Source organism: Tetrahymena thermophila, assembly GCF_000189635.1.
Source record: "Tetrahymena thermophila SB210 genomic scaffold scf_8254686, whole genome shotgun sequence".
Classification (NCBI taxonomy): Eukaryota; Ciliophora; class Oligohymenophorea; order Hymenostomatida; family Tetrahymenidae; genus Tetrahymena; species Tetrahymena thermophila.
The window spans coordinates 523,668-547,155 of NW_002476452.1; the positions used below are offsets into that span (position 1 = coordinate 523,668).

The 23,488-nt window shown below is 24.1% G+C and overlaps 4 protein-coding genes across 4 annotated transcripts; all 4 read left to right on the forward strand. All coding sequences in view use genetic code 6, as the record gives it.

Moving 5' to 3' along the window:
* Positions 1-757: 757 nt before the first annotated feature.
* Positions 758-4,401, forward strand: TTHERM_00454050 (hypothetical protein; the record flags this gene model as incomplete). Its single annotated transcript, XM_001013404.2, has 7 exons — positions 758-2,288; positions 2,649-3,298; positions 3,355-3,432; positions 3,486-3,770; positions 3,842-3,955; positions 4,026-4,192; positions 4,350-4,401. The coding sequence occupies exons 1-7, from the start codon at positions 1,001-1,003 to the stop codon at positions 4,399-4,401; spliced, it is 2,634 nt and encodes an 877-aa protein (XP_001013404.2). The 5' UTR covers positions 758-1,000.
* Positions 4,402-6,112: 1,711 nt separating this feature from the next.
* TTHERM_00454060 (cation channel family protein) lies at positions 6,113-19,271 on the forward strand (the record flags this gene model as incomplete). Its single annotated transcript, XM_001013405.2, has 25 exons — positions 6,113-6,204; positions 6,287-6,504; positions 6,559-6,723; positions 6,963-7,465; positions 7,527-7,882; positions 7,981-8,679; positions 8,733-9,180; positions 9,237-9,732; positions 9,787-10,550; positions 10,612-10,737; positions 10,825-11,034; positions 11,108-11,866; positions 11,925-12,092; positions 12,199-12,610; positions 12,796-12,962; positions 13,009-13,254; positions 13,326-13,709; positions 14,078-15,370; positions 15,671-15,916; positions 16,096-16,390; positions 16,481-17,616; positions 17,711-17,821; positions 17,880-18,732; positions 18,783-18,865; positions 18,924-19,271. The coding sequence occupies 25 exons, from the start codon at positions 6,113-6,115 to the stop codon at positions 19,269-19,271; spliced, it is 10,578 nt and encodes a 3,525-aa protein (XP_001013405.2).
* A 692-nt stretch (positions 19,272-19,963) lies between these two features.
* Positions 19,964-21,341, forward strand: TTHERM_00454070 (DNA polymerase delta C4-type zinc-finger protein; the record flags this gene model as incomplete). Its single annotated transcript, XM_001013406.2, has 7 exons — positions 19,964-20,146; positions 20,237-20,321; positions 20,406-20,492; positions 20,607-20,783; positions 20,843-20,999; positions 21,060-21,188; positions 21,251-21,341. 7 exons carry the CDS (start codon positions 19,964-19,966, stop codon positions 21,339-21,341), a joined length of 909 nt encoding a protein of 302 aa, XP_001013406.2.
* Positions 21,342-22,511: 1,170 nt separating this feature from the next.
* On the forward strand, positions 22,512-22,904 carry TTHERM_00454080 (hypothetical protein; the record flags this gene model as incomplete). Its single annotated transcript, XM_001013407.1, has 1 exon — positions 22,512-22,904. The coding sequence occupies one exon, from the start codon at positions 22,512-22,514 to the stop codon at positions 22,902-22,904; it is 393 nt and encodes a 130-aa protein (XP_001013407.1).
* Between the last annotated feature and the right edge of the window lie 584 nt (positions 22,905-23,488).

Sequence of the window (23,488 nt, forward strand, 5' to 3'; positions counted from 1 at the left end):
TTTAAAATAACAATTATTTAAATTAATAGCAGAAAAATCAAATTTTTGAGTGATACACAGGCAATTCAATTTAATTAAATTAATAAGTAATATAAAAACAATATCAAATAATATTAAAAAATAAAATATTTAGCAAAAAATGCTTATTGATTATATAATAATAAAACATTTATTAAAATACGTTTAAAGAATTAGCCAATTATTAATTGCATTTAAAATTTTATAAAAAACCAAAAATCAAAGAAAGAAAGTTATCTAATTTTTATTGATATTTATTTGTCAAATAAAAATTTTATCTAGTCTTAGAAGTTATTATATGATAAAAATCTTCTTTTTGAAATTCAAATTAAACAAAATGTGTTCAATATTTTAATCTATAATTTCAGTAAATAATAAAAAATATTTGTTTTTAAAAAAAGTATGGATTGAGTAGTTTTTGAAGAGGTAATTTATAGTTCAGCAAATAATTCAAGCAAAGGATAAATTAACATATAAATTAATAAATTTTTTATAATTTAGAAAAAATTGATGAATTTGTTTAAACACCTAACAACTAACAAAATATTTATTTACTTATATATTTATCAATCAATCTATCCATCTATCTCTTTATTTATTTATCTGTATATCTATTAGCATTTTTTTACTTGAATAGTAAAAATATTTGTTATTATTATATCTTAAGCAATTTATAATTTTTATAATCAATCAATTAATTAATTTGTTAATAATTCATTTATATTTTATTCAGTCAAAATTTCATTTTTAAACAATAATCTATAAGCAAAGGAGAGACAAGCAACAAGATAGTTAATAAAGAAAAATATTAAAGATATATATTTTTATAAACAAGAAAGGCAATAAATAAAATTAAAATTTAAGTATCAACAAGATTAAACTGTATATAAAATAAGAGCACAAATATTAGGCTTTATCAATATTTATACAAATTTTAGTTCAAGAATAAAAATAAGCATATAGAGTTACAACTAGCACTGAAATGAGCCAGCATATGAACGGGGAAGTAGATTAATAAATAGAATCAGAGTTATAAAATAGCATTAAATAATAGATGGATGCTAAAAATCATAATTCAACTAATGGTAATAGTAGTAAAGTTGAAAATTAAGAGTGTGATTTGGATAGCGAATAGCAAAAATAATAAAGTTAACGCAAATCTAGTGAAAATGGAAATGGGGGAAGAAAATTAAGTTCGAAATCGAATAATTCATCTTCATAAAAAATTTCTATTAAATAAGATTAATCTTTGTTGGAATAATAGCCACCCTTATCCTAACGCAGTAATTAGAACCACTCAGAGAATTAAGACTCTTCTCCTATTTCTGATAAAATTGCATAATAAAATCCTGAATCAGTTCAAGGAAATAAATAAGAAAATTTGTAAAAATCTGCTTCATCTTTCAGGGATAGTTCTCCTTCTTAAGCAAATTAGTAACTAATTGATGGAGTTATAGAAGATAAACAAGCTGATTTATAAAGGTAATAAAGTAACTAGCACAGTAATTTACAAAAAGCAGAAAGCGAATAATAAAATACTAATTAGTCAGATTTCCAAATAAGGGAATCAAGTGAATAAGAAGTAAAACTTCATTCATCTCCTAGACCTTCTTAAAAAAATTCTTCAACAAAAATGTCAGAAAGCAGCAAATAGCAGTAGGAGTAGTTACCTACTTAAGAGAAGTAGATATAGGATGAAAACATCTAAGAAATGTGCGATCAAGGATAGGAAAAAGTTAAGAAAGCAAAGATACCAAGTAATAAAAATGAAGATCCTAGTGCATAAGCGGGGAAGCGTAATAATGGAAATGGGGATGTTGCATAAGGAATATCACTGGAAATATATAAAATGGTTGATAAGATAAGCGAAGATTTGGAAAAATAAAAAGAAACCAATAAATACTTATATGAGGAGATGAAAGAATTATAGCAAAAGAACTCACACCGTTCAGGAGACAAAACTTCAAGATTATCTAGTCTTGCTAGTATAAATTAATCTCCTAAATATATTTAAAGTGAAGATATTTGCAAAGAGAAGAATGAAGCTGAATAAGCTTAGTTAAATTCATTTAATTTAGATAAAAGTTAATAATAGCAGTAAAGTGAAAAGCATCAACTTCAAACACAATAAAAATAAGCTGATTAATCTTCTGCTTAATTTCAAATGCTTCATCCAAACAATAAATTATCTCCTCAAAGGTAAACCTTTCAAAATAACGACTAACAAACTTAAAATAAGACTGAGCCAAAGACTTTTATGTAAAACCAAAGTAAATCTTTTTTTTAAAATTTTTTATTGAATAAAAACTAAAAAAGATGACTTACTGAATTACTGATTCATTAATTGAATTTATTTTACTGCTCTTTTTAAAATTTAAAAAATCATGCAAAAACGAGAATGCTTTTTAATAAATTAAACCTTCAATTAATTAATTAAAAGCTATTTTTAGAATATTATTCAAATAAATTTATTTATTTTTTTGAAGCCTTTCTTATTAATATTTCAATTAATTTTAAAGTTAAACATTTTCCATAGCAAAAAATAATAGCTTTAATAAGATTTATTTATCATAAACATTTTCATTTGTCAAAATCTAAGAAGCTAACTATTTTTTTTAAATACTTACTAGGTTTTCCATCACAACCTTCTGATAAGAAATAGATTTATTCTTCAAATATTTCAAGAAGTTAAATGCAATAATAAAGTCCTTAAATAGGTTTTAATAACAACAATTAGTATTATGGAAATATGATTAACCCAAACGTGCTAGTCTAGTCTTAGAATTTCGACAACTAATCAAGAATAATTCCTCAACATCATGTTAATTAAAGTTCATAGAATTTCTCCTACAATTTCTATAATGGGCAAAGCTATGATCATGAAAAGCTAATTGAAAAGCTCATTTTCCTTCAGAAAGAAAATGATTCTTTAAACAAAGAAAATGCAATACTGAGAGAGAAAAATGAATATTATTAGTAGAGACTTAAATAAATAGAAAATGATAGCAGAAACTAATTTTTAGCAATGTCTTTAAACAAAAATAATTAAAATAATATCTATAATTTTAGCAGTGCTAGCAGTAGCAATGGATCTGCCATTTAGTTGAATCCAATTAATGGAAGTTATAGTTAATTTACAACTCCTTTATCTGATACAAACAAAAAGAACTTGTCCTCTCCTTTAGAGCCTCATTACTTCTTAAGTGCCTCTCGAACTAATAATTAGAATGATAACTCTCTCGGTTCAAACTAATCATTAGATTCAAATTTAATTAAAAAAGTAACAAAATAATAACATCTTCAATTTATAAAACTATTTTTAAAATTAAAAATTAGCTATGTGAGATATTGTGTGTAGAGTCTCCTGAACAGTTAATTCCAGTCGCTAAAAAATATGAAAAATGCATTCAAAGCGTAAGAATTTTAAGTATAAAATTGACTAAAATAAACAATTTTAAAATATTTAGATTCCTAAACTCGAAGCTTTTATTACTTAAATTTACAATTTAGTCTTACCAGAAAGTGCCTCTATAAAGAAAAATTTGGCACCTATGAAGGAAATAATTAAGGAATTAACAATATGGAAAGAAGAAAGATTAAATATGAAGTAAGGGTAGTCTTAACTAAAATAAACTCCTTCAGTTCATTAAAGCCAAAGTTTTAATAATATTTATAGTTCTGTAAATGGTATATCTCCTAGAGTTTCTTCAGTGGTTCAATAAAATTCAAATTCCTACAGAGAATATATAAATGTAATTTATTCAGCAAGAAAGAAAGCATCACATAAGTTTTATTAATCTTATTTATTTTTAAAAAAATAAAGTTTTATCAGTCCTTCATGCAAATATTTTAAATTGATTAAAACCAAAAAGACGACATTTTATAAAATCTCTACTCAATCCGTTAAAAAACAGATGAATATCACAAATTCATTTTAGTAAATAAACATAATCAATTAATTGTTGCTTTAAAAAAATATTTAATTTACCTTTTACATATATAAATAGAAAGTTAAAAAGATACTTGACTTAGATCCTTAAATAAGAGACGATTTAGTTTTGAAGATAGCATTTGACAAATTATAGTAATATCCAGTATATAGACAATTCACAAAAAGTCTCCAAAAGCACTCAGGAATCTCAGATTTAAATAAATTGCATTCTTAAATTGAGAAGTAAAAAATATATCCTTTAATAAATTTAAAATATAATTTATTTAGTAATTAAATGATGATTTTAATAATTTTTATGACAGATAGAATTAATTAAATTAAAAAAATATGCATTTTAAAAATAAAAAATTAAAATTATTTTATTGTCATCAAAAAATAGGATGCTCAATTTGATGTAAAACAAAGGAAATTATCCTAAGAACTAAGTATGATGAGCTGAATATTAGACACATAAAATAAATTCTCAAAAATTATATATAACATGAATGAAATTCTAGATAATATTCAGTCTAGTCAATCAGCAATATGAATAAAAGTTTAAAATACTACTGAATTAACAATTTAGTTATTCATTCATTCAATAATTCAGCAATCATACTTACTTATATTCATTCATTCAATCTATCGATCGATCTAATAATCAAATAAACAGCATAACACATACATCTTATAAATTTTCCACCTATAAATTCAAAATTAATACAGATTTTTGCTCTATAAATAGAGATGAACTAGCTATATAATAATAAATAAAATTAGGAAGATGATAGTTGATGTTCATCTCTTAAACAAAATTTTTATACATAAACATTAAATTTATTTATAACACCTTGTTAAAATAAATATTAGTAGTAACTTTTCTCATTAATAATAAATAACTCATGATTTAATCAATTAGTAGTTAATTAAAATTTAAATGAATAATTATCAATTAGTTGATATAATAAAAATTAAATGAAAACTTTTATAAAAAGCTTAATTGAATATTGATTGATAATTCAGCCAACTCATCAATTTATAATAATAAGATTTTAAATATTTATGAATTTAGTATATTATTAAATTATTTAGATAGAATTTCATAAAAGCTTGATTACTTTCTTTCTTTTTAATGCTTAATTTCCTCATTATATTTAATTTAATTTTTGTATTTGAGAAATTATCAATTTTACTGTTTAATTTATTTATCTTTATTTTACCCTAAAATATCATCAAAATATCTGTTTGTTTGTCTGTCTGTCTTTAGAAAAGATTTTTCAAATTTAATTAAGCTTTTTTGTTTATTGATTACAAATGTCTTAATATAAAAATATTAAATCTAGACAGGATACTTAATTAAATTAGCGATTAATAAATAATCAGAGCTAATAATTTTTTCTTTTAATTTTACCTAAATTAATTTTTTCTTTCTTTTTTTTCTTCAGCTCCTCTTGTTGGTTATAAGAGCACGTTTTACTTCTTTAGTTTTATCTTAAATTTAATAAGTTAAATTTGATTGATTGATAAATAAATTCAAAAATATGATTGATATTAAATAATATTTTAACAAAATATTTTTTGTTGTTTTTTCGATAAAAAATTAAATATCGTTTTTAAAAATTAATAACACAACTTTATTATAATCAAATGAAATAGATTGCTATAATTTTTTTAATAGATCTAATGATGAATTTTTAAGTTTTTTTTTGAAATTTAGTTGTTTGTAAAAATGATAACTCCTTTAAAAATAATTAATTATTAAGTAAAGAAACCTATTGTTATTAGTAATATTTTTATGATTTTAAAGAAAGAACTAAATACAACAACTACATTTTAGTTTGTATAAATTTGTTTGTATATTTTTGATACTATAATTTCTAACAATACTAAATCAATCTTAATTTCAATTTTCATTTCAATTATTAGTTAAGTTAAACTAATTAAAGATTTTATAGACAGACAGACTCATAATCTTAAATATTACAAAAAACATATAAAATAAGCTAACTTATAAGGTTGCAGGATTTACAAATACCTTTAATTATAAAACATTTCATTTATTATAGATAAGTAGTAAAACACTGATTGTGTCCTACAGATTGAAAGCCAATTCTAAAGAATACATTTCAGTTTAAGTTTAATAAATAGTTAGTAGTTAAAGCGATGAGCAAATAAGTTTCAAATTAAAATATTGTCTTTATTCAGTCTCGTTCGCCAACATAAAGCAAATTGATTAACAATTTCGTTCAAGAAAGGTAAATTTTTTAATTCAGCTCTTTACTTTTTGTCATAAAATACTTTTTTTCTTCTCTCTTAAATCTATTATTCAAAAAAAAGGGATACTCCGATGAGCGGTTTAAACATAGATGAGCATTAATAAAACGATAAGAATTTATTTCATACTATTAGACAATTCCCATAAGCATAAGCACTTATAAGTGATCATTCAAATTAGCATCAAACCAATGAAGATGGTATATTAGAAAGTCATTCTTTAGCTCCTAAAGATATTTTGGAGTAATAAAAAAAAGCAAAGCTCGAGCTGTTTAAATAAAGTATAACTAAATTATTCAAACAATAATATAATGGTTTTAACTTTAAAAATTTAGGAAGTCTTATGAAGTAGCCCACTATTTTTAGAAATTAGGAGAATGAAGAAAAAGAAGATCAACAAGGAGAAGAAAAGGAGGGAATATCATAAGACATCAATTTAAAATATGGTGATATAGTATATTTTAAGTACTACAGAGAGCAATCTAAGGGAATTGTTTCAGGTAAAAAAATGTTCAAATACTTTTAGGATATTCAATAAAATGCGATAAATAAAACGAAAAATAATATAATACGAATAATAAAGAATAAAATTATATAATGCAATACAGAATATACGAATGAAAATAATTTTAATTAGTATTAATAAATGAACAAATATCATTTTCTTTTATTTAGATATTTTGATTCTTTAATAAATTAAATTAACGTTTAATCTACATATAAATATATATATTTTTAGGTGATGGTATTGCTGGTAATAAGATAGAATGTGTATCTGTGGGAAATATTATTAAGTCTGGTAGCGAAGAGCATTTTAATTAGTAATAAAGTGTAAATGGCGAGGGTGATGATTTTGATGATATAGATGAAAAATAAGGCTATGCCAATTAGAGTAATGACCCGAATTACAAAAGATAAATTCTAAATAAGAAAGCATCTCTATAATTTAGAAAATGTTTATTTAGGGTGACAAATTCTAAGAAATATTATTATTAAAACTTGTACAATATTGAGTTAAAAAACATGAAATCATCTTCATACAAAAGCAAAAATCAGCAACAGAAATTAACAGACATTGAGCAGAAAATGAGGGAAGAGCAAGAGGAAAACTAAAGAGCATATTAACATAAGATGGGAACAAATGTTATTTATGGATAAGAAATATAATTAGAACATATATATAGCAAATGCATTGTCACCTTAAATCCTGACGTATTAGCATATGAGCACTGCTGCAGAGAGGTAAATAAGCATTGATATAACACTTATTATAATAATTTATATAAATATTTGTTATAATTAGCTAAGCTTAGAAGAAATTCCAAGCTAATGGTCTAACTTTATAATTACTTCTTCTAATAATGCTAAAAAAACCGGTGAACCCGTAATGTATAAAGAATAAATCAGCATATACAGCTCTGAGAACCCTTATTACTGGATTAATATACAATAAAGCTAATCTAGTTCTTCAGATGATAACACTGAAGCTGTTACTGATTTATTTGATGAAGGACTTGAAGTTAATTGCACTGATCGTTCTGCTTCAATGAAATTAAGCTTATATTTAGGAGTAAACGAACAAAAAGAGCGTTCAGAACAAATGGAATAGCAGGAAAATTAACCAATTCAAATCGGTGATGTTGTTTACATATACAACAGGTAATTTAAGATAGATAGTTAATAATAATTATGGATTGGTTTATTTATTTAATTAATCTTTTAAATAAATTTAAATAATTTGATTGTATATAAATAAGAATCGTTAAGGGTAGGATTGGAGTTGCGAGAAAGAATCAATCTTAAGAAAATGACTCTCAGTTTTAAATGAAAAGAGTTGAATTAAAGTTAGAAACGAATGACGATTTTAAGCAAAGAAAAGGATTAGAAATTTAAGTGTTAAAAGTAGAAGACTACACTAAAAATATATCTTCTTAATATGAGTTTTTTATTGATACAAGTGAAGATGAAAAAAGAATCGAAACTCTCTGGGAGATTTAAAGGGAAAGAAACTTTGATTCATCATTAGCAAGCCATGATGATAACTATCGTATTAAAAACATATGGACTGGACTCTATCTCTATTTGAATGATAACGATGAAATAGATTTAACTCTAGAAGGTAATTTAGATAAGACCTTTTTCTCGATCAAGCCTAAAAGAGTTTTATAGCTTATAGAGAATACTCTTGTTTATCAATAACCTGTTAAGATTCTCTAATCTCTAGTTGATCACACAATGTACCTCAGGGTTAAAGAGGATCCAAATGAAGAGGATGAGTTTAATTATTTTAATTAAAGAGGGAAGCAATCAGCAAAGAAGTTAGGTTTGATGAGAAATTAATGCAGGCTTCTTGAAGAAAAACCTAAAATTGTGAATACAATATCTTCTTATAATATTAAAAAAGATAAAAGAGGAGAAATAGAGTTCGAATTTATTAGAGCGGATCCTAAATTAATGTAAAATTCTCAGAAATTTATGCAGATTATTATATTTTTTTAACTTTAATTAGAAATCTTGCTGATAGAGTCTCAAGTCTATTCCCTTATCTAATGAATTTCTACATCTTTTTGCTTCATTGGGGTAATAGAATCTAAAAGAATCCAGGTAGCAATGAGGAGTGGTATTATGAGTACTTTAAAGCCTTTGAATAACAAAAATACTTGTATAATTATGTCTAGCAACTTTATCAAAGTATTGAAAATCTTGAAGATTTTTTAAAACCAGATACAAATTTATATGAGAGATAACGCATCTTACTAGATGCTGGTATAGTAGAGATTTTGCTTTTAACTTTGAAACTCATTCATTATAAAATATACTGCCATTGCGAAATTGACAATTAGAATCAATTTTAAGAATAAAAAAACATAAATGACAAGCTCAACAGTATTCCAGATAGAACTGCTTAAAAGATTGCTTCTATAAAACTTTTAAAAACAATTAGTGTGCTCTATGATGTAAATTTATTTATATAAATTTTTGAAATAAACTAAAAAAAATAAAAATTAAAAAGATACTAATTAAATGCATTCAAGGAAACTCTCAATGCTCTTCATTTGTCCTCAAAATGCAAAAAGACAATTTCCTATTTAATTAAATAAAATTTCACAAATCGGAAGTAGTAATGCTTCTCAAAGAAGCAACAAGATATGTAGATGGTGACCAAAAAGAACAAAATGTAGAAAATATGAAAAAATGGGTAAGTAAAATTTAACAAATTTCAGCCGCAAATGTTCAAGAGTAAACATTCATCATCGAGCTGCTTTGTTTATCTATTACTGACCATTTAGAGTAACCAATTACTGAGTATCAAAATTCCTTAAGAAAACTACTCTTTAACTAGCCAAGGCGCTTTAAGGATGACGATGATGACGATGCAAATGGTAATGAGCGTGTTAAATTTTCAGGAAAGTAAAGAGAGAGAAAATATACTGGATTTTTGAAAAAATCTCATTTGCTTAGCTTTAAAATTGAATAAGATTCTCCTTATATAATATTTAACTTATTGAGTAAACTTTTATTGATTAAATTTTTTATCAAAAGTAATTTTTTAAATCAAATAGATTCAAATAAAAGTAAATTCGAAAATGATAATCAAGATTTATACTACACTGGAAAGAAGGGTGTTGTAAGAGATGATGAGAATATCAATCACTTCCCTTTTGATCATATAAATGGATCTCAAGTAAAAGGTAAAACTAACACTCAGCTCTAGTAAAGCATTGAAAAGTATGAAGTTTATGTCTTAGAAGTTCTTAACTTATACTCACTACTTTCTGCTGGAAGAAATATGAAATCTATCAAATGTCTCTAAACATTAGGTTTAACTAAGAATTTTATATACAAATGTCTTCAATCAAAGAAAATAGATGGAAGTCATTTAAGATAATACAAAAGCATTTTAAATTTATATGACAGTTTTATCCTAAACGTATCTCCCTTCACTCCTATAACAGGATATCATAATCTCGTTTTCCAAAATATAGATTTTAAGGATTTTGATCCTAAGAAATAACCATCATTTCATCTTTTTAGAGAAATCGTAGTTAATTAAGAAACAAAAAACTCCATCAGAGATGAATACTAAAAGTTGGTTGATAAAAATTCATTGCAAGCTCAAGAAAATGACTCTAATCTCCTTTAATTATATGCTAAGTGTATTGTGGATAGAGAAGAATAATGGTATAGAGAATCTAAAACAAATCCAGAAAAAAGACATCAAATATCATCTTTAAGAATTTAAGAAGAATTAACTATTTATACTAAGGAAGAAAGAAACAAAATTATAGAAAAATTGAATCACGAAATTAGTTTACAGTAAAATCCTGTAAAAAATTTATCAATTTTAATTTAATTAAATTATTAATTTAAACCTTGCTTAATATTAGAATGCAGACAAAGCAAAGCTCTCTAAATTTATGATGGAAACATTCCTATAGATGCTTAAGATAGTAAAAACACGTATAAATCTAGGTTATAACACTCCAGAATAGAATTAAAGAATTATGGACATTGTAATTAATTATTATTTTAAATATTTCTAAAATTTGTTTCTTTGTTTGTTTGTTTATTTATTTATTCCATCCATTTTTTCTAATTAGATTCCAAATATTTTCATGGCTTTGATTGAATATAAGGAAGAAATGTAAAATGTAGCTATTTAAAATGACTTAACTGAAATAGCTGCTGCTGCTCATAAGAAAGACAAAAGAAAGAATGCTGCTGAAGCTGACAGATTCAATTAGAATTGGATTTATGCTTTCATGAGATATAATCTCGAGTATTCCTTTGATGATCTAATCACAACTAAAGTAAGATTTATTTTTGAAATAAAAAACTACAACAAAAATATATTTATTTGTTTAAATTTGAATGTAAATATAGATTTTTATTGAAGCAATTACTATAGTAAATATAATTACGAAGCTTAATATGTACTTATATATTGTGGAAGTCATATAATCCAAGAAATACTTTACAGATGACAGCTTAGAGTTTTTTTACTAATTCAAATTTTCTTTAGAAGATTAATAAAAAATAAACAGAAGCAACGGAGTTAATTTAAATGTGCTCATAATGCAGACTTTGGAGTATTTAAAGAGAGATCCTATCCTTGAGTAGACAATGTTCAAAACTCTGATTAAGAATTTCGATTACCTAAAAGATCTGCAAAATTAAATGTTAGAAGTTGAAATCATTGAAGATTTATAAGAAATAGAAATTTACAAAGATGTGAATGGCATAACAGAAAATAACTAAAATTCTTAAAGATCACCCTAAGATATTAAATTGATGGTTTTTAAAACAATTTAGTATTTCTAATTCCTTGAAGTGCTACTAAAAGATAAATTCTTTGAAATAAAAGTAAAAGATCTAAAAGACGAGGAGGAGGAAAAAATTTATGAATCAAAATTAACAAAAATAAATGAATTAGAATAGAGTTTTGACCAACTAAACCTTGCCATAGACTACTGCATCTCTCTCTTTTCAAAGAAAATTGCTGTAGAAGGAACAAAAAATAAGCAATAACATTACAAGTTATAGCTCTAAAATATTTTTAGGCACTCTCGTATACCTGAATACTTGCTAAATTTACTTGATAAAGTCCCATAATACAATTCAGTATTCATCGAATTTTACAGAGTAAATTAATTTGTTAATATATTGATTATTTGAAACAATTTATTTACTTTTAAATTAGAAATTAATAAAATTCTTTGAGCATTACACTGAAGATAATATGACAAATAAACGCAAATTATTGGACTATATTACAAATATAATGAATTTATGTCTTGTTCCTAACACACTTATAGCTACACCAGAAAAACTAAGCGATAAAATACAAACTCCAATTTAGCCTATAAAAGTATTTATTTTTTTGATTAATAATTAATTATCAGTTGATTAAATAAAATATTAAAGAAATTCTTAAAAAATTAATTAAAACAAAATACATTTTTTAAAATATTCAGATTTCCAAACTTTGCATTTAATTACTTGAAGAAATAAAAGACGATGGTACTATAATAAAAGATATTATCAATCAAATAATAAATTTAATAGAAGAAAATAATCCTTTTAATGTTAGCAAAGATAAATTCAGCAATTAGAATTGGAAACAAATGAAATATAAAATTTATAGGTTTGGAGTGGATGAGTTAAAATGCTTGGCACTCATTCAATACTTCAAAATTTTGAAGTCTTTAACTTTTGCCCATAATAAAAAGCCTATCTAATCTAATTAGCTTTAAATTTTAAATAATTTTATGCATAAAAGAGTGCTAACTGATATTGTTTAGCCCATCATTGAAAGTTATTTAACAAGGTTCTAAATAAAATTTGAATCTCAACCTGAATACCTTAAGCTCAAGCTGCATACTTAAGGTAATCTACTAAATAATTCATTTTATTCCTAATAAGCTCTCAAATATACTTATGAGTTAAAACTTATCAAATATCTGCTTACCATTCTAAAACTATTTTAATAAATAAATAAAAAATAATCATAAATAAATAAAATGATTTTTTTTCTTTTTGATTTAAATTTAAATAAATTTAATTAATTTAAGGTATTATCTTACTTGCATATTGTTGCAAGGACTTCAAAATTGGTATTTAAGAAATTCAGAGATTTGTGATGTTCGATACACTTAAAGCTATTATTGTTAGTCAGTATTCACCTTTTATGTTGAAGAGAGCTTACTTAAAATGTCTATTCGAAGCTTATGTGAATAAAGTAAGTATTAATATTTTTTAAGCTTTAATTAATGAAACTAAAATAGGTTTATGACATAGAAAAAGACAGTTCAAATGAAACTATTTCAAACATTGAGCTAAACGATATACTAACTTCTGAAATAATACCAATACTCTCTGTAACAACCTCCTATAAATACTTACAAGGCTTGATAATCCATAACGAAGAAAAAGGTTAGGAAGTGAAGGGATTAAGAGATAATGTAACTAGAAATAAATATAAAATTTTCAAATCAAATAAGGATTATGAAAAAGCTATATGGGCAGACGACGTAATTTGCATTTTTATATTAAAAAAACCAAGAATTAGAGGTTAATTAATTTTTTAAAAATATATTTTTAGTAAAAAAAGAATGATGATTAAGAAAATATTTAAGAATAAGGCATTGTAAAAGATGTAAGTGAATATTGGAAATATTTATTTAAAGAAGGTGTTATTCACTTCGTTATTGATAGTTTTGATGAGTTTAGCGATATCTTAGTAGGTGATTAGAAGGATGCTGATTATTAAGGTTCAGTCCTTAGTAACTTTTAATTCATTGGAAACTATTTACAAAAACTCTATGAATAAATTGAAATCGTTGAAAAAGAATTTAAAGTTATCAGCATCCAGCAAAAAACATATGTAGATTTTGAATTGATGAGAAATGTATTAGACATCATTCCGATTGGTAACCCAAAGAAAAGTGGAACTCATTTTATTATTGACAAGAACAAAGAAGAAAAAGTAAACAAATTTTAGATTAATTTAACTTAAAATTTATTTATTTCCACTAATTTAACTAAATACCAAATTAATTAGCAACAAATGATTTCTGGATATGTTTTATAAATAATTACTTATCTTTTTTAGTCTATCGAACTATGAAGCATATCAATTAATTATTTTTAAAAAGAAACTAATACAAAAATTTTATTCAAATTTTAAAAAATACATAATGAATTTACTAGAAAATTATTAATTTTTACATTTGGATATATGTAAAAACTAACTAATTTACATTGATTATTAAGTTTTTAATTTAGCTTTATGTACCAAAATTAAAATTTTTTAAAAACAAACAAACAATTAATATCTAATTTTTACTTTTATAGAATTAGGTTGTTAAATTAAATATAAACAATTAAGAGCAAGCAGTAGAAAACAATAATGCAGGTAAATAAGAAATTAATGTTGCAGATTATGTTAAAGATTTGGAATAGATCGAAGTTTAAAAACAATTTAAATTATAGCTTGTTAGAAAGAGAATAAAACTATAAGAATTCTTATACTAGTTCTACACTTATTTCCATGATACTAAATCTATAACGAAGGCTCTTTATCTAGCTTTAAATGTGCAAAAGCTTATTTTTATTCCTAGTTAAATTAATCATATACTCAAGAAATATTGCAACTACGAAGAAAGATATTAAAATTAACTTTCTTTAAATAGCTTATCTAAAAAAAAGATTCATAGCTAAGCCTAAGACTTAGAGGATTAAGCAAAGTAAGTTATGGGTACTTTGTATTAGTTAGCCACTAAATCTTTTAAAAATGAAGCAGTCTAAGATCCAGTTGATCTTAGTATAGTAAATAATATAATATTAAGTCATAAGAAAGCACGTTCATAGTAGGCATAAATTGATTTTATCAAAATTTAATTTAGTAAAATCATTAAGTTAAATATCAAAGATTAGTTAAATATCCTTAAGAAGTCTGTCATAGACTAAGAAGTAGAAAAAGATTTATTACAAGCAAAATCTAATCCTTACAGACTAGAGGCTTTGAAGGGTAAATACTCTTAAGATATAGATAATTGTATTGCTGACTATGAAGTATATGTAAAATCAAACGATGAAGATTTAAAAGAAGATAAATCACCTCTCTTTAATAAATCAAAGACTTTACTTAATAATAAAATTAATGGAATCTCTAATCCTAATCCGATTCTAGATAAAAGCTCAAATGTTGCTCGTTATGACGATTTAGAGGAAGAAGAAGAACTAACAAAAGTTGAGCTCTTTTGCTTGGATAGAATGATGGTTGATTCCTAAATTACTTTATTTTTAAGAGATATCTAATAAGAGCTTAATATTTATGGAATAGATAACCCAAATGAATAAGAAGATGAATTTTTGGAAGAGCTTCAAGATTTAGAAGAAGAAGAAAAATTTACATATCAAGCAAATTCAGATATTAATCCCCAAAGAAGAATCTTCTAATCTTATATTCAACTCTTTTCTTAAGTATTTGAAGAAAAAAAATATTATTTAGTTAAAATTGTTAGACTTCTGCTTGAAGTTGTTTAAATAGATGATTTAACTATGAGTTAACTCACTTCTACTCACCATAGAGAGAGAAAAAGAGCTAAAAATAAATTTGATCTCCTTCAACTTTGTCAATCAGAAGTAATTTTTTATATTTTTAACTTTTATTTTTTTATTATTTTCATATACTTAATTTTAAGATTAGTTCATATTTATTTATATTTATATTTATTTGTCATTTTTTCATTTTATTTCCTTCAGTCGAACAAAATTTTCTTTTTTTTGTTTTCAAAAAATAAATTTAAGTAAAAAAATACTGTTAATCATCTACTCTTTATTAAAATTAAAATACCTTAATTAATTAGATAGAAATTTTTAAAATATTCATTCTTAATTTTTAGGGTTGAGTATATAATTATTTTTAAATTTACTAATAAATAGGTTGCAGGATAGGAGATATTTATTCATGCCTTAAATTTAATCAAAGTTACTTCTACATATGATGAGCTTTAAGAAGGGTTGACTTTTATGATTTGTATGTTAAATAGAGGTAATCAATTTGCATAAAATTGTGTTCTCAATTATCTTAAGAAAAATACCGATAGTCTAGTTGATTTCTTTTCTTTCTTAAGAAACTTCTTTAATCAAGAAATTACTTAGCAAATTAAGGGCATGTTTGATTAATAGGTAAATAACTTTACTTATTCTTTTGATTAAAAATTATATTTATAACCATTTTTATTACTTTCATAATATGATTAAAAAAAGAGTTTAGATTTAACTAAATTTAATTGAATGGTTTTTATTTTTTATCTTATTGGGAATTTTTCAAATTCGTTCATTAATAAATCTAATAATATTAAAAGGCTATTTCAAATATCCCAACTGAATTTGAAATTCTTGCTTTAAAGATTCTTAGACTGATTTAGCTTTTCTGTGAAAATGTAAATGAAGATTTCTAATACTTTTTGATGAAATAGATTGAGGATGAAACGACTTAAATTTCTAATTACAATGTCATATTAGAAGTGTCAACCTTCCTTTCTATATTCCTCGAAGATGATTTGCTGCAAATGGGTCGTAAATAGAATATTATTATCCAGTGTATTGATACATTAAATGAGTGTATTAGTGGGTAGCAAGAAGTTGTTGATTGTGTTGGTAAAATATCATTTTATAAAATCAATTCATTTAAATTAAAACAATAAATTTTTTTCCATTTAAATTATTTAAAAATTAAAAAAAAAATAGCTTAAAACAAAAGATTGTTCATCTATCTAAATGAAAAAATTATAAGAAACAATTTCAACTTTGCCCAAAAAAAAATTGTAAATCCTACAAAAGATGAATTAAGAAGATTTGAAAATTACACAGCTAATTTAAAGAAGAACTTAGAACTTTTCTAGAGTGCTATTAAATTTATTCTTACAATAGTCAGTGGTGTTTCAAAGAGCGAGCATCTCGAATTTTTGCTTGATTAAGTTTAAACTAATAAATTAATTAGGATGATTGATCAAATTTATGAATAGAGAATCAAACCAAAAGAAGATTATGTTCAGATGGGTTAAGTATGCTAACATTTAAGCTAAGATAATGATGATGACGATGATGATAATGGTAAAATATTCTGTAGTGAAGATTTTTGCATTGAAGGAAAAGTTACATTAATCGATCAGCTAATCATGTCAATTGGCTTTAATGTATTTATTTTCTTCTATTACATTAGAGACGCTTTCCCAGACTATTAAGATAAATTGTTGGCATTCCATTTAGATGAGAAGAAAGATTTGGAAATAAATTTAGATTTATCAGATTTTGGTCTTTCTGCTAAACCATAAGAAGAAAAAATAGATGAAAAGAAACAAAATCAATAAGTATTAAAGAATATCAGAAAATAAAAATCTTCTCGTAATAATTCAATTAGAGCTATTTCTAATTCGAAAGGTTAATCTGGAATTACTAATGAAGAATAAGATGATGATAGCGAAAAGGATTAAAATGAACAAGACGAAGAGGAAGGTCCTAAAAAATCTTAAGAAAACATTAACGAAGAAATTGATAAATTTAGTGCACGTAAATTGCTCTCAAAGGGTTTAGCTCATTAGATACTAAAGGATATAGCTACTCTAGAAAATAACGAACCAAATGATTAGTAAAAAGACACTAATGAAAATATATTTACAGGAAAGTCAAAATATCAACATATTTTTGACGAGCATGTTGATGACTCATATTTAGTAAAGGATAAAAACAGAGATTACTTTAAATTCTTTAAAAATTTTGTTGGTTCTGTGGAAATATCAAATTAACATGATATTCTTAAAAAAGTGTACTTCTAGAAGCCATTTTACACAAAATATCTCACTCCTGACATCAAAAAGCACTTGGTAAAAATTATATAAAAAAAAACAATAAAGATTCAAAATAAAATATAAACGTTGATGATTTAATAATTAAAATTGTAATTGATTTAATAAAAAGGTTTATGAGTCAGATAGAGATTCAGATACAGAAAGATTAATGTTTTTAATAGATCACGCTACTTACTACGAGGAATAAATGATTCACAAATAAAAAATATCATAATGGGGAGTAAAGATTATCATATCTAATTAAATTTATAAATTAAAATTTCATTTAAAATATATAGATATTCTCTTATGTTGCAGATAAATGGAGATTATATAAATAAATATCTTACTATTTAGTTGTGGCTTTAACAATAATTACTCTTGCAACTTTTGGTTACACAGAAGAGACTGATAACGATGTTGCAAACAGCTCAAACAATGAAAATATCAAAAATACATTTGTAGTTGTATCTTATATTTAATTAATACTTAGTTTTGCTATCTTAGTAAGCTGTGCAATTGAAAGATTCCCAATTTCAGTTTATAGAAATGTAGAGAGCTAAGTTTATGAAACTATTTAAAGGCATAAAAAGAATGCAGGTTTTCCTGATGACAGTATTAGTAGTGTGTACAACTTAATAGCGAATAAACTATATAATGTTCTTTCAATTAAAAATGCAAAATCAAGCTTATATGTTAAAATTTTATTAGTATGCTTTGATAAAGAAAACATATACAATCTTTGTTATTTGATAATAACAGGATTCGCTTTTTCCAACAATCTCATTTATGCTTTCCTTCTCTTAGATATAGTAAAGAGAAGTGAAGATTTGCAAAATGTCATCTCTTCAATCACTAAAAATGCTCTCAGTTTGCTTAAATTCAGTTTTTTAGGTTTGGTTATCATGTACATTTATGGTATTATAGGTAATCAATCGTTTAAAGGCGATTATCAGCCTGAAAATGGAACCATAGGTGATACATTTATCCTAACCATCACTTCAACAATAAAGTAAGGTCTTAAAAATGGTGGTGGTATAGCTGAAAGTTTACGTTCAGTTGACTATGATGAACACACTTTTTGGTCTCGCTACTTCTTTGATTTGACTTTCTTTATAGTTATTAATATGCTCTTTATTTAGATGATTTTTGGTAATATTTCAATCTTAAATTAATTCATATTTAAAGCTATTTAATAATAGGTATCATTCTCGACACATTTGGTGAGTTAAGAGATAACAGATAAGAATTGCTTGCTCTTGTCACAGACACTTGCTATATTTGTGTAATTTACAATTATTTAAATAAATTATTTTACCATTTATATTTACTTTATTCAAAAGGGTTTAAGCCGTAGATTTGTTGAAGCTAACAGTGATGAAGATTGGTATCATCACATATATATGGAACATAACTGCTATAATCTTCTCTTTTACATTATTTACATAAGAAGAAAAAGTGAAAACGACTGTGATGCCTTAGAGAAATATATTAAAAAATGTTTAGATAGGAGTGAAGGCGAAAACAAGTTGCAACTTAAGCCTGTTGATTTTACTCCCATTGGAAAGAGTCTATCTATACAAAACTTCAGAAGTAAAGAAAAAGATCATAATGAAAGTGAAGAACACGATAATGAAGCGCATAATGAAAGCAGCGAAAATGGAAAGAAATAATCAGAAAAGAAGGACTGATTTGATTGATTAATAAATGCAATTAAATTCATGTACAGATTCAATTATAAAATAGATTTTGATTTATTTGTAGTTAAATATTTATGTATGTATAAATAATTTATATCTTATTTACAATAAATTAGTTAGCTAATTACTTATCAATCAAGCATATTGAGCTTTTTATAAAGCAAAATAATTTAATAAATAAATTAGAATTTTAAATAGATTTAATAATTATGAATTTTATTGATAATAAGTTAAAAAAATAATTAAATAATTAAAAGTTATTTTTGATTGTGTCTTAAAAAGATAAGCAAATTTGATAGTTAGTTAGCTATTTATTTATTTAGTTGGTTGGCTATTATGATTTCTATAAATAGCTAATAAAAAATATTAATAAAAATAACTAAAGAATAAATAACTATTAATCAATATTATCTTTCTAGGTATAAGAATATACACTTATTAACTTAAAAAAGTAGATTGATTTTTTTACTTCATTTATTCATACATTCATTTATTCAATCAACTCTAATCACAAAAATAAAACAAAAAAAATAAATAAACAAAATTTATTATTTTGCTTTATTTGGAATAGCATATCTCTGAGCCAATCAATTAATAAAAAATCAATTAAAATTTTGCCAATCCTCAACAATAAAAATAAAAAAAGGATAATAGTAAATAAATATAAAGATAAATAAATAAGTATGGCTGCAAACAGATTAAATAAATATTTAAACCAATCTTATCAAGAGGAAGAAAGCATCTATAATATCATTCCTCCTGAACCTGTCGCTATTTTTAAATCACGTCGTTATCATTCTCGCTATCCCTCTTCCATAGATCCCACAGGTTCTACTTTTGGTCATTAAAATACAACAAAGCCTGGAGTAATTTTTTAGTTTGCAAAAATTATACCTAATTTAGATGATAAATTAAAATGTAGCAAGTAAATTAAATTTCTTTTAACAAAATATAAGATTTCAAATTTAGCTGGAGATTTTTACTCACCTGACTTAGGTCATTAGAGAAGAAATAGAGGTGTTTCGTTTGGATCTCCACCAAGTAAAAATTAATTAATAGAATTTGTCATTTGAAATGATTAGCAGTGAATTAGGAAACATTATAAATTTATTTACTAAAAATTAGAAAAGAGTTAGCAATCTCCATCAAATTATTTGAGAAAAGGAGAAGGAACATCAGTTGGAACAATTCTTAGGCTACCATAAATAAATTGTAATTTTATGATAGAAACTTAAAAGCAAAATAATTGAAAAATACGATTTCATATAGAAAGAATAATAAATTTGACTTATGAAAATCTAATTTTTTACTTTAAACATTATTTAGAATCAGTTAATAAAAATGAAGTATCATTCTAGTCTGCTCTCAATTAAAGTTATATAATCAATTAAAAATGCAATTCAAGAAATCCATCTGTACCAAAAAGGGAGGAATGTCCGTATTCCGTGGTTCCTTAAAAGAAAAGTTATGTTTTATAAAATATAGTTCAAAATATTTTGTCATGTAAATTAAATAAATTATTCATTGAGTTTATTTATCTTTAAATTAATCAATTAAATTAGCTCCACCAAAAAATGAACCTCATTAAGATTGGTTGAAGAAAAAAAATTATGGAAAGATTCCATTGTATTTAAGTCGTTTGAAAGAGTAAACATAGCAGGAATATGAAACTCTTAAGAATTTCATTGACCAAGAGGAAGCGATTAAAAAAAGTTAAGTGTAAATAAAATAGTTTTGATAATTGCTATAGGATTAATTTTAACATTAAATAATATTTAGATACGAAATACCTCAAGAGGAATTACAACAATTGAGGTCCGGATTAAAAGAAAGATGGAATGAACTCAATTCGGAATATTAAAAGACTTCTCATAAATCTAAATTAGATACTCTATCGAAGGTTTAAAAGTAAATAATTTATTTGTTTAATTCTTAAACTTTAAAAATAAATAAAATTATTTTTGAAATAGGAGATTAAATTTAGAATAGCAGTTATCATAAATAGAAAAAGATATAGAATTATTAAATAAAAAAAGGATTGTAGTTGATGTAACTAAATGAGTTTATTTATTAATTTAAGTAAATAGGTCAAAGTAGCAAGTCCTCTTTCAAAATGTTGTATTAGAAATAACCCAGCTCACAATAATTTTAAAAATTAATAAAACCAAAAATCAAAAAAATATGAAAAGATTTAAGAATTTTAGAGCTTTGCTTATCATGTAATAGATTAAAGAAAGCTATCGCTTTTGCTAACATTTTATAGAATATCATTCATTATATACATTTAATATATAAATTAATAAGAAATTAATATTTGTAAATAGAAATATTATATAAAATTATTTATTTTAAAATTACTTTAAATTAACAAAAATCTTATTTCTGCTGTTATTAAAATGAATATATTTTAGCTTTCTAGATAGATAATAAAATATTTAGCAAGGCTTTCTTTCATTCTTTCGTTCCTTTATTGAGTAAGAAGATCATCAATTAAATTGGTTTTGAATATATATTTTGGAAGATTTCAAGTATAAATTTTAGTATATTTGAAATTCCTAAAATATTAATATAAATGAAAAATGCAATTTAAATGTTTTACTCAAACAACCTACCAACTTAATTTTATTGATGTTGGATCGATTAATCGAGCAAAATAAAAATAATATATATAAACTTTATGTGATAAAATATTATAATATAAGCAAAGGAAGGAATGAAGTAGAATATAAAAGATACAGATTAAGAGTAGAATATTTTAAAAATGAAAGAAGATTTAAATTTTTTAAAAAATAAATGAATTAAATAACTAACTAACTAATCAAATATTGTTTTATTCTTGATAACCACAAAGTTTGCATGTGCATATCTTTAATGGAAAAAAAATCCAAAATGAATGAATTTAAGTAAAAATAGTAATATAGTAGAGCGAGTTAAAAAGTATAAAGGACTATCTTTTTAGAAAGCCATATATGTATGCATGTATTTATGTGAAAGCGACTGTTTAAAAAATGAAGGCGAGAGGTTGATTGCTGCAGTAAATATGAGAAACAAAGGGAGAAAATAATCTAATTAACATGAGAGAGCAAAAATATAGAGCAAAAAAAGAATTGTATTAAATATCAAAATTAAAGAAAGCAATTTTGAAAGAGGAACTAAAATAAAATAAAAGAATACAAAAACAAAGAAACTAAATTAATTCAATAAAAAGAAGAAAAAACAATAAAGATAAAAATGGTCAAGGTTAACATTTTGGCTGAATGCCTTAAGGATTTAGTTAATGCCGAAAAGATGGGTAAGAAGCAAGTTCTCTTAAGACCCGTTTCCAAGGTCGTCCTCAAGTTCTTAAGAATTATGTAAAAGAACGGTTACATTGGTGAATTCGAAGTTATCGATGACCACAGATCCAAGAAGGTCGTTGTTGAACTTATTGGCAGAATTAACAAATGCGGTGTTATTTCTCCCAGATATGACGTTCCTCTTGCTGACTTCGAAAAGTGGACTAACAATATCCTTCCCTCCAGACAATTCGGTAATGTTGTTCTCACCACCACTTACGGTATTCTTACTCACGAAGAATGCAGAAAGAGACACACTGGTGGCAAGATCCTCGGTTTCTTCTATTGAATAATCTATCTATGTACATTATTAGGGGAAAAGAATTGATAGAGGCTGATTGATTTTCCTTTCAATGAAATAATAAAAAAATATAGTAAATTTAAAGCAAGTAGTGTTTAAAATCGATCTTAAAACAATTAAAGCTAAGTATATAAAATTATTTCTAAATGTTTGATGTTTTATATATTGTTTTATTTAAATCATAGAGATTACTTTAAAATATTACTTTGGCATCATCTTATTAAACTACTAATTGAGCGATTTATTCATTAAATAGGGGAATATTACAGCATTTCAATCCGTCTTTTGATTGCTGATCAATGCTGCCTCAATAAATTTTACTTTTGCAGCAAATTTTATGTTCTTTGCATTCAAATCTTATAAAAAATATATCGCTTAATCGCATAAATACTTATTAATTCAATATCTCCTAAAAAAACAAACAATAACCCAAGCTATCAAATCTAACAAATAATTAGTTATTTAGCTATTTAGCATCAAACAGCCCATTTAACAAAACAAAAAAAATTATAATTTCAAAGTATTTTAAAATGGGTTGCTAAAATAAATAAATAATGCTATATTTTTCATAT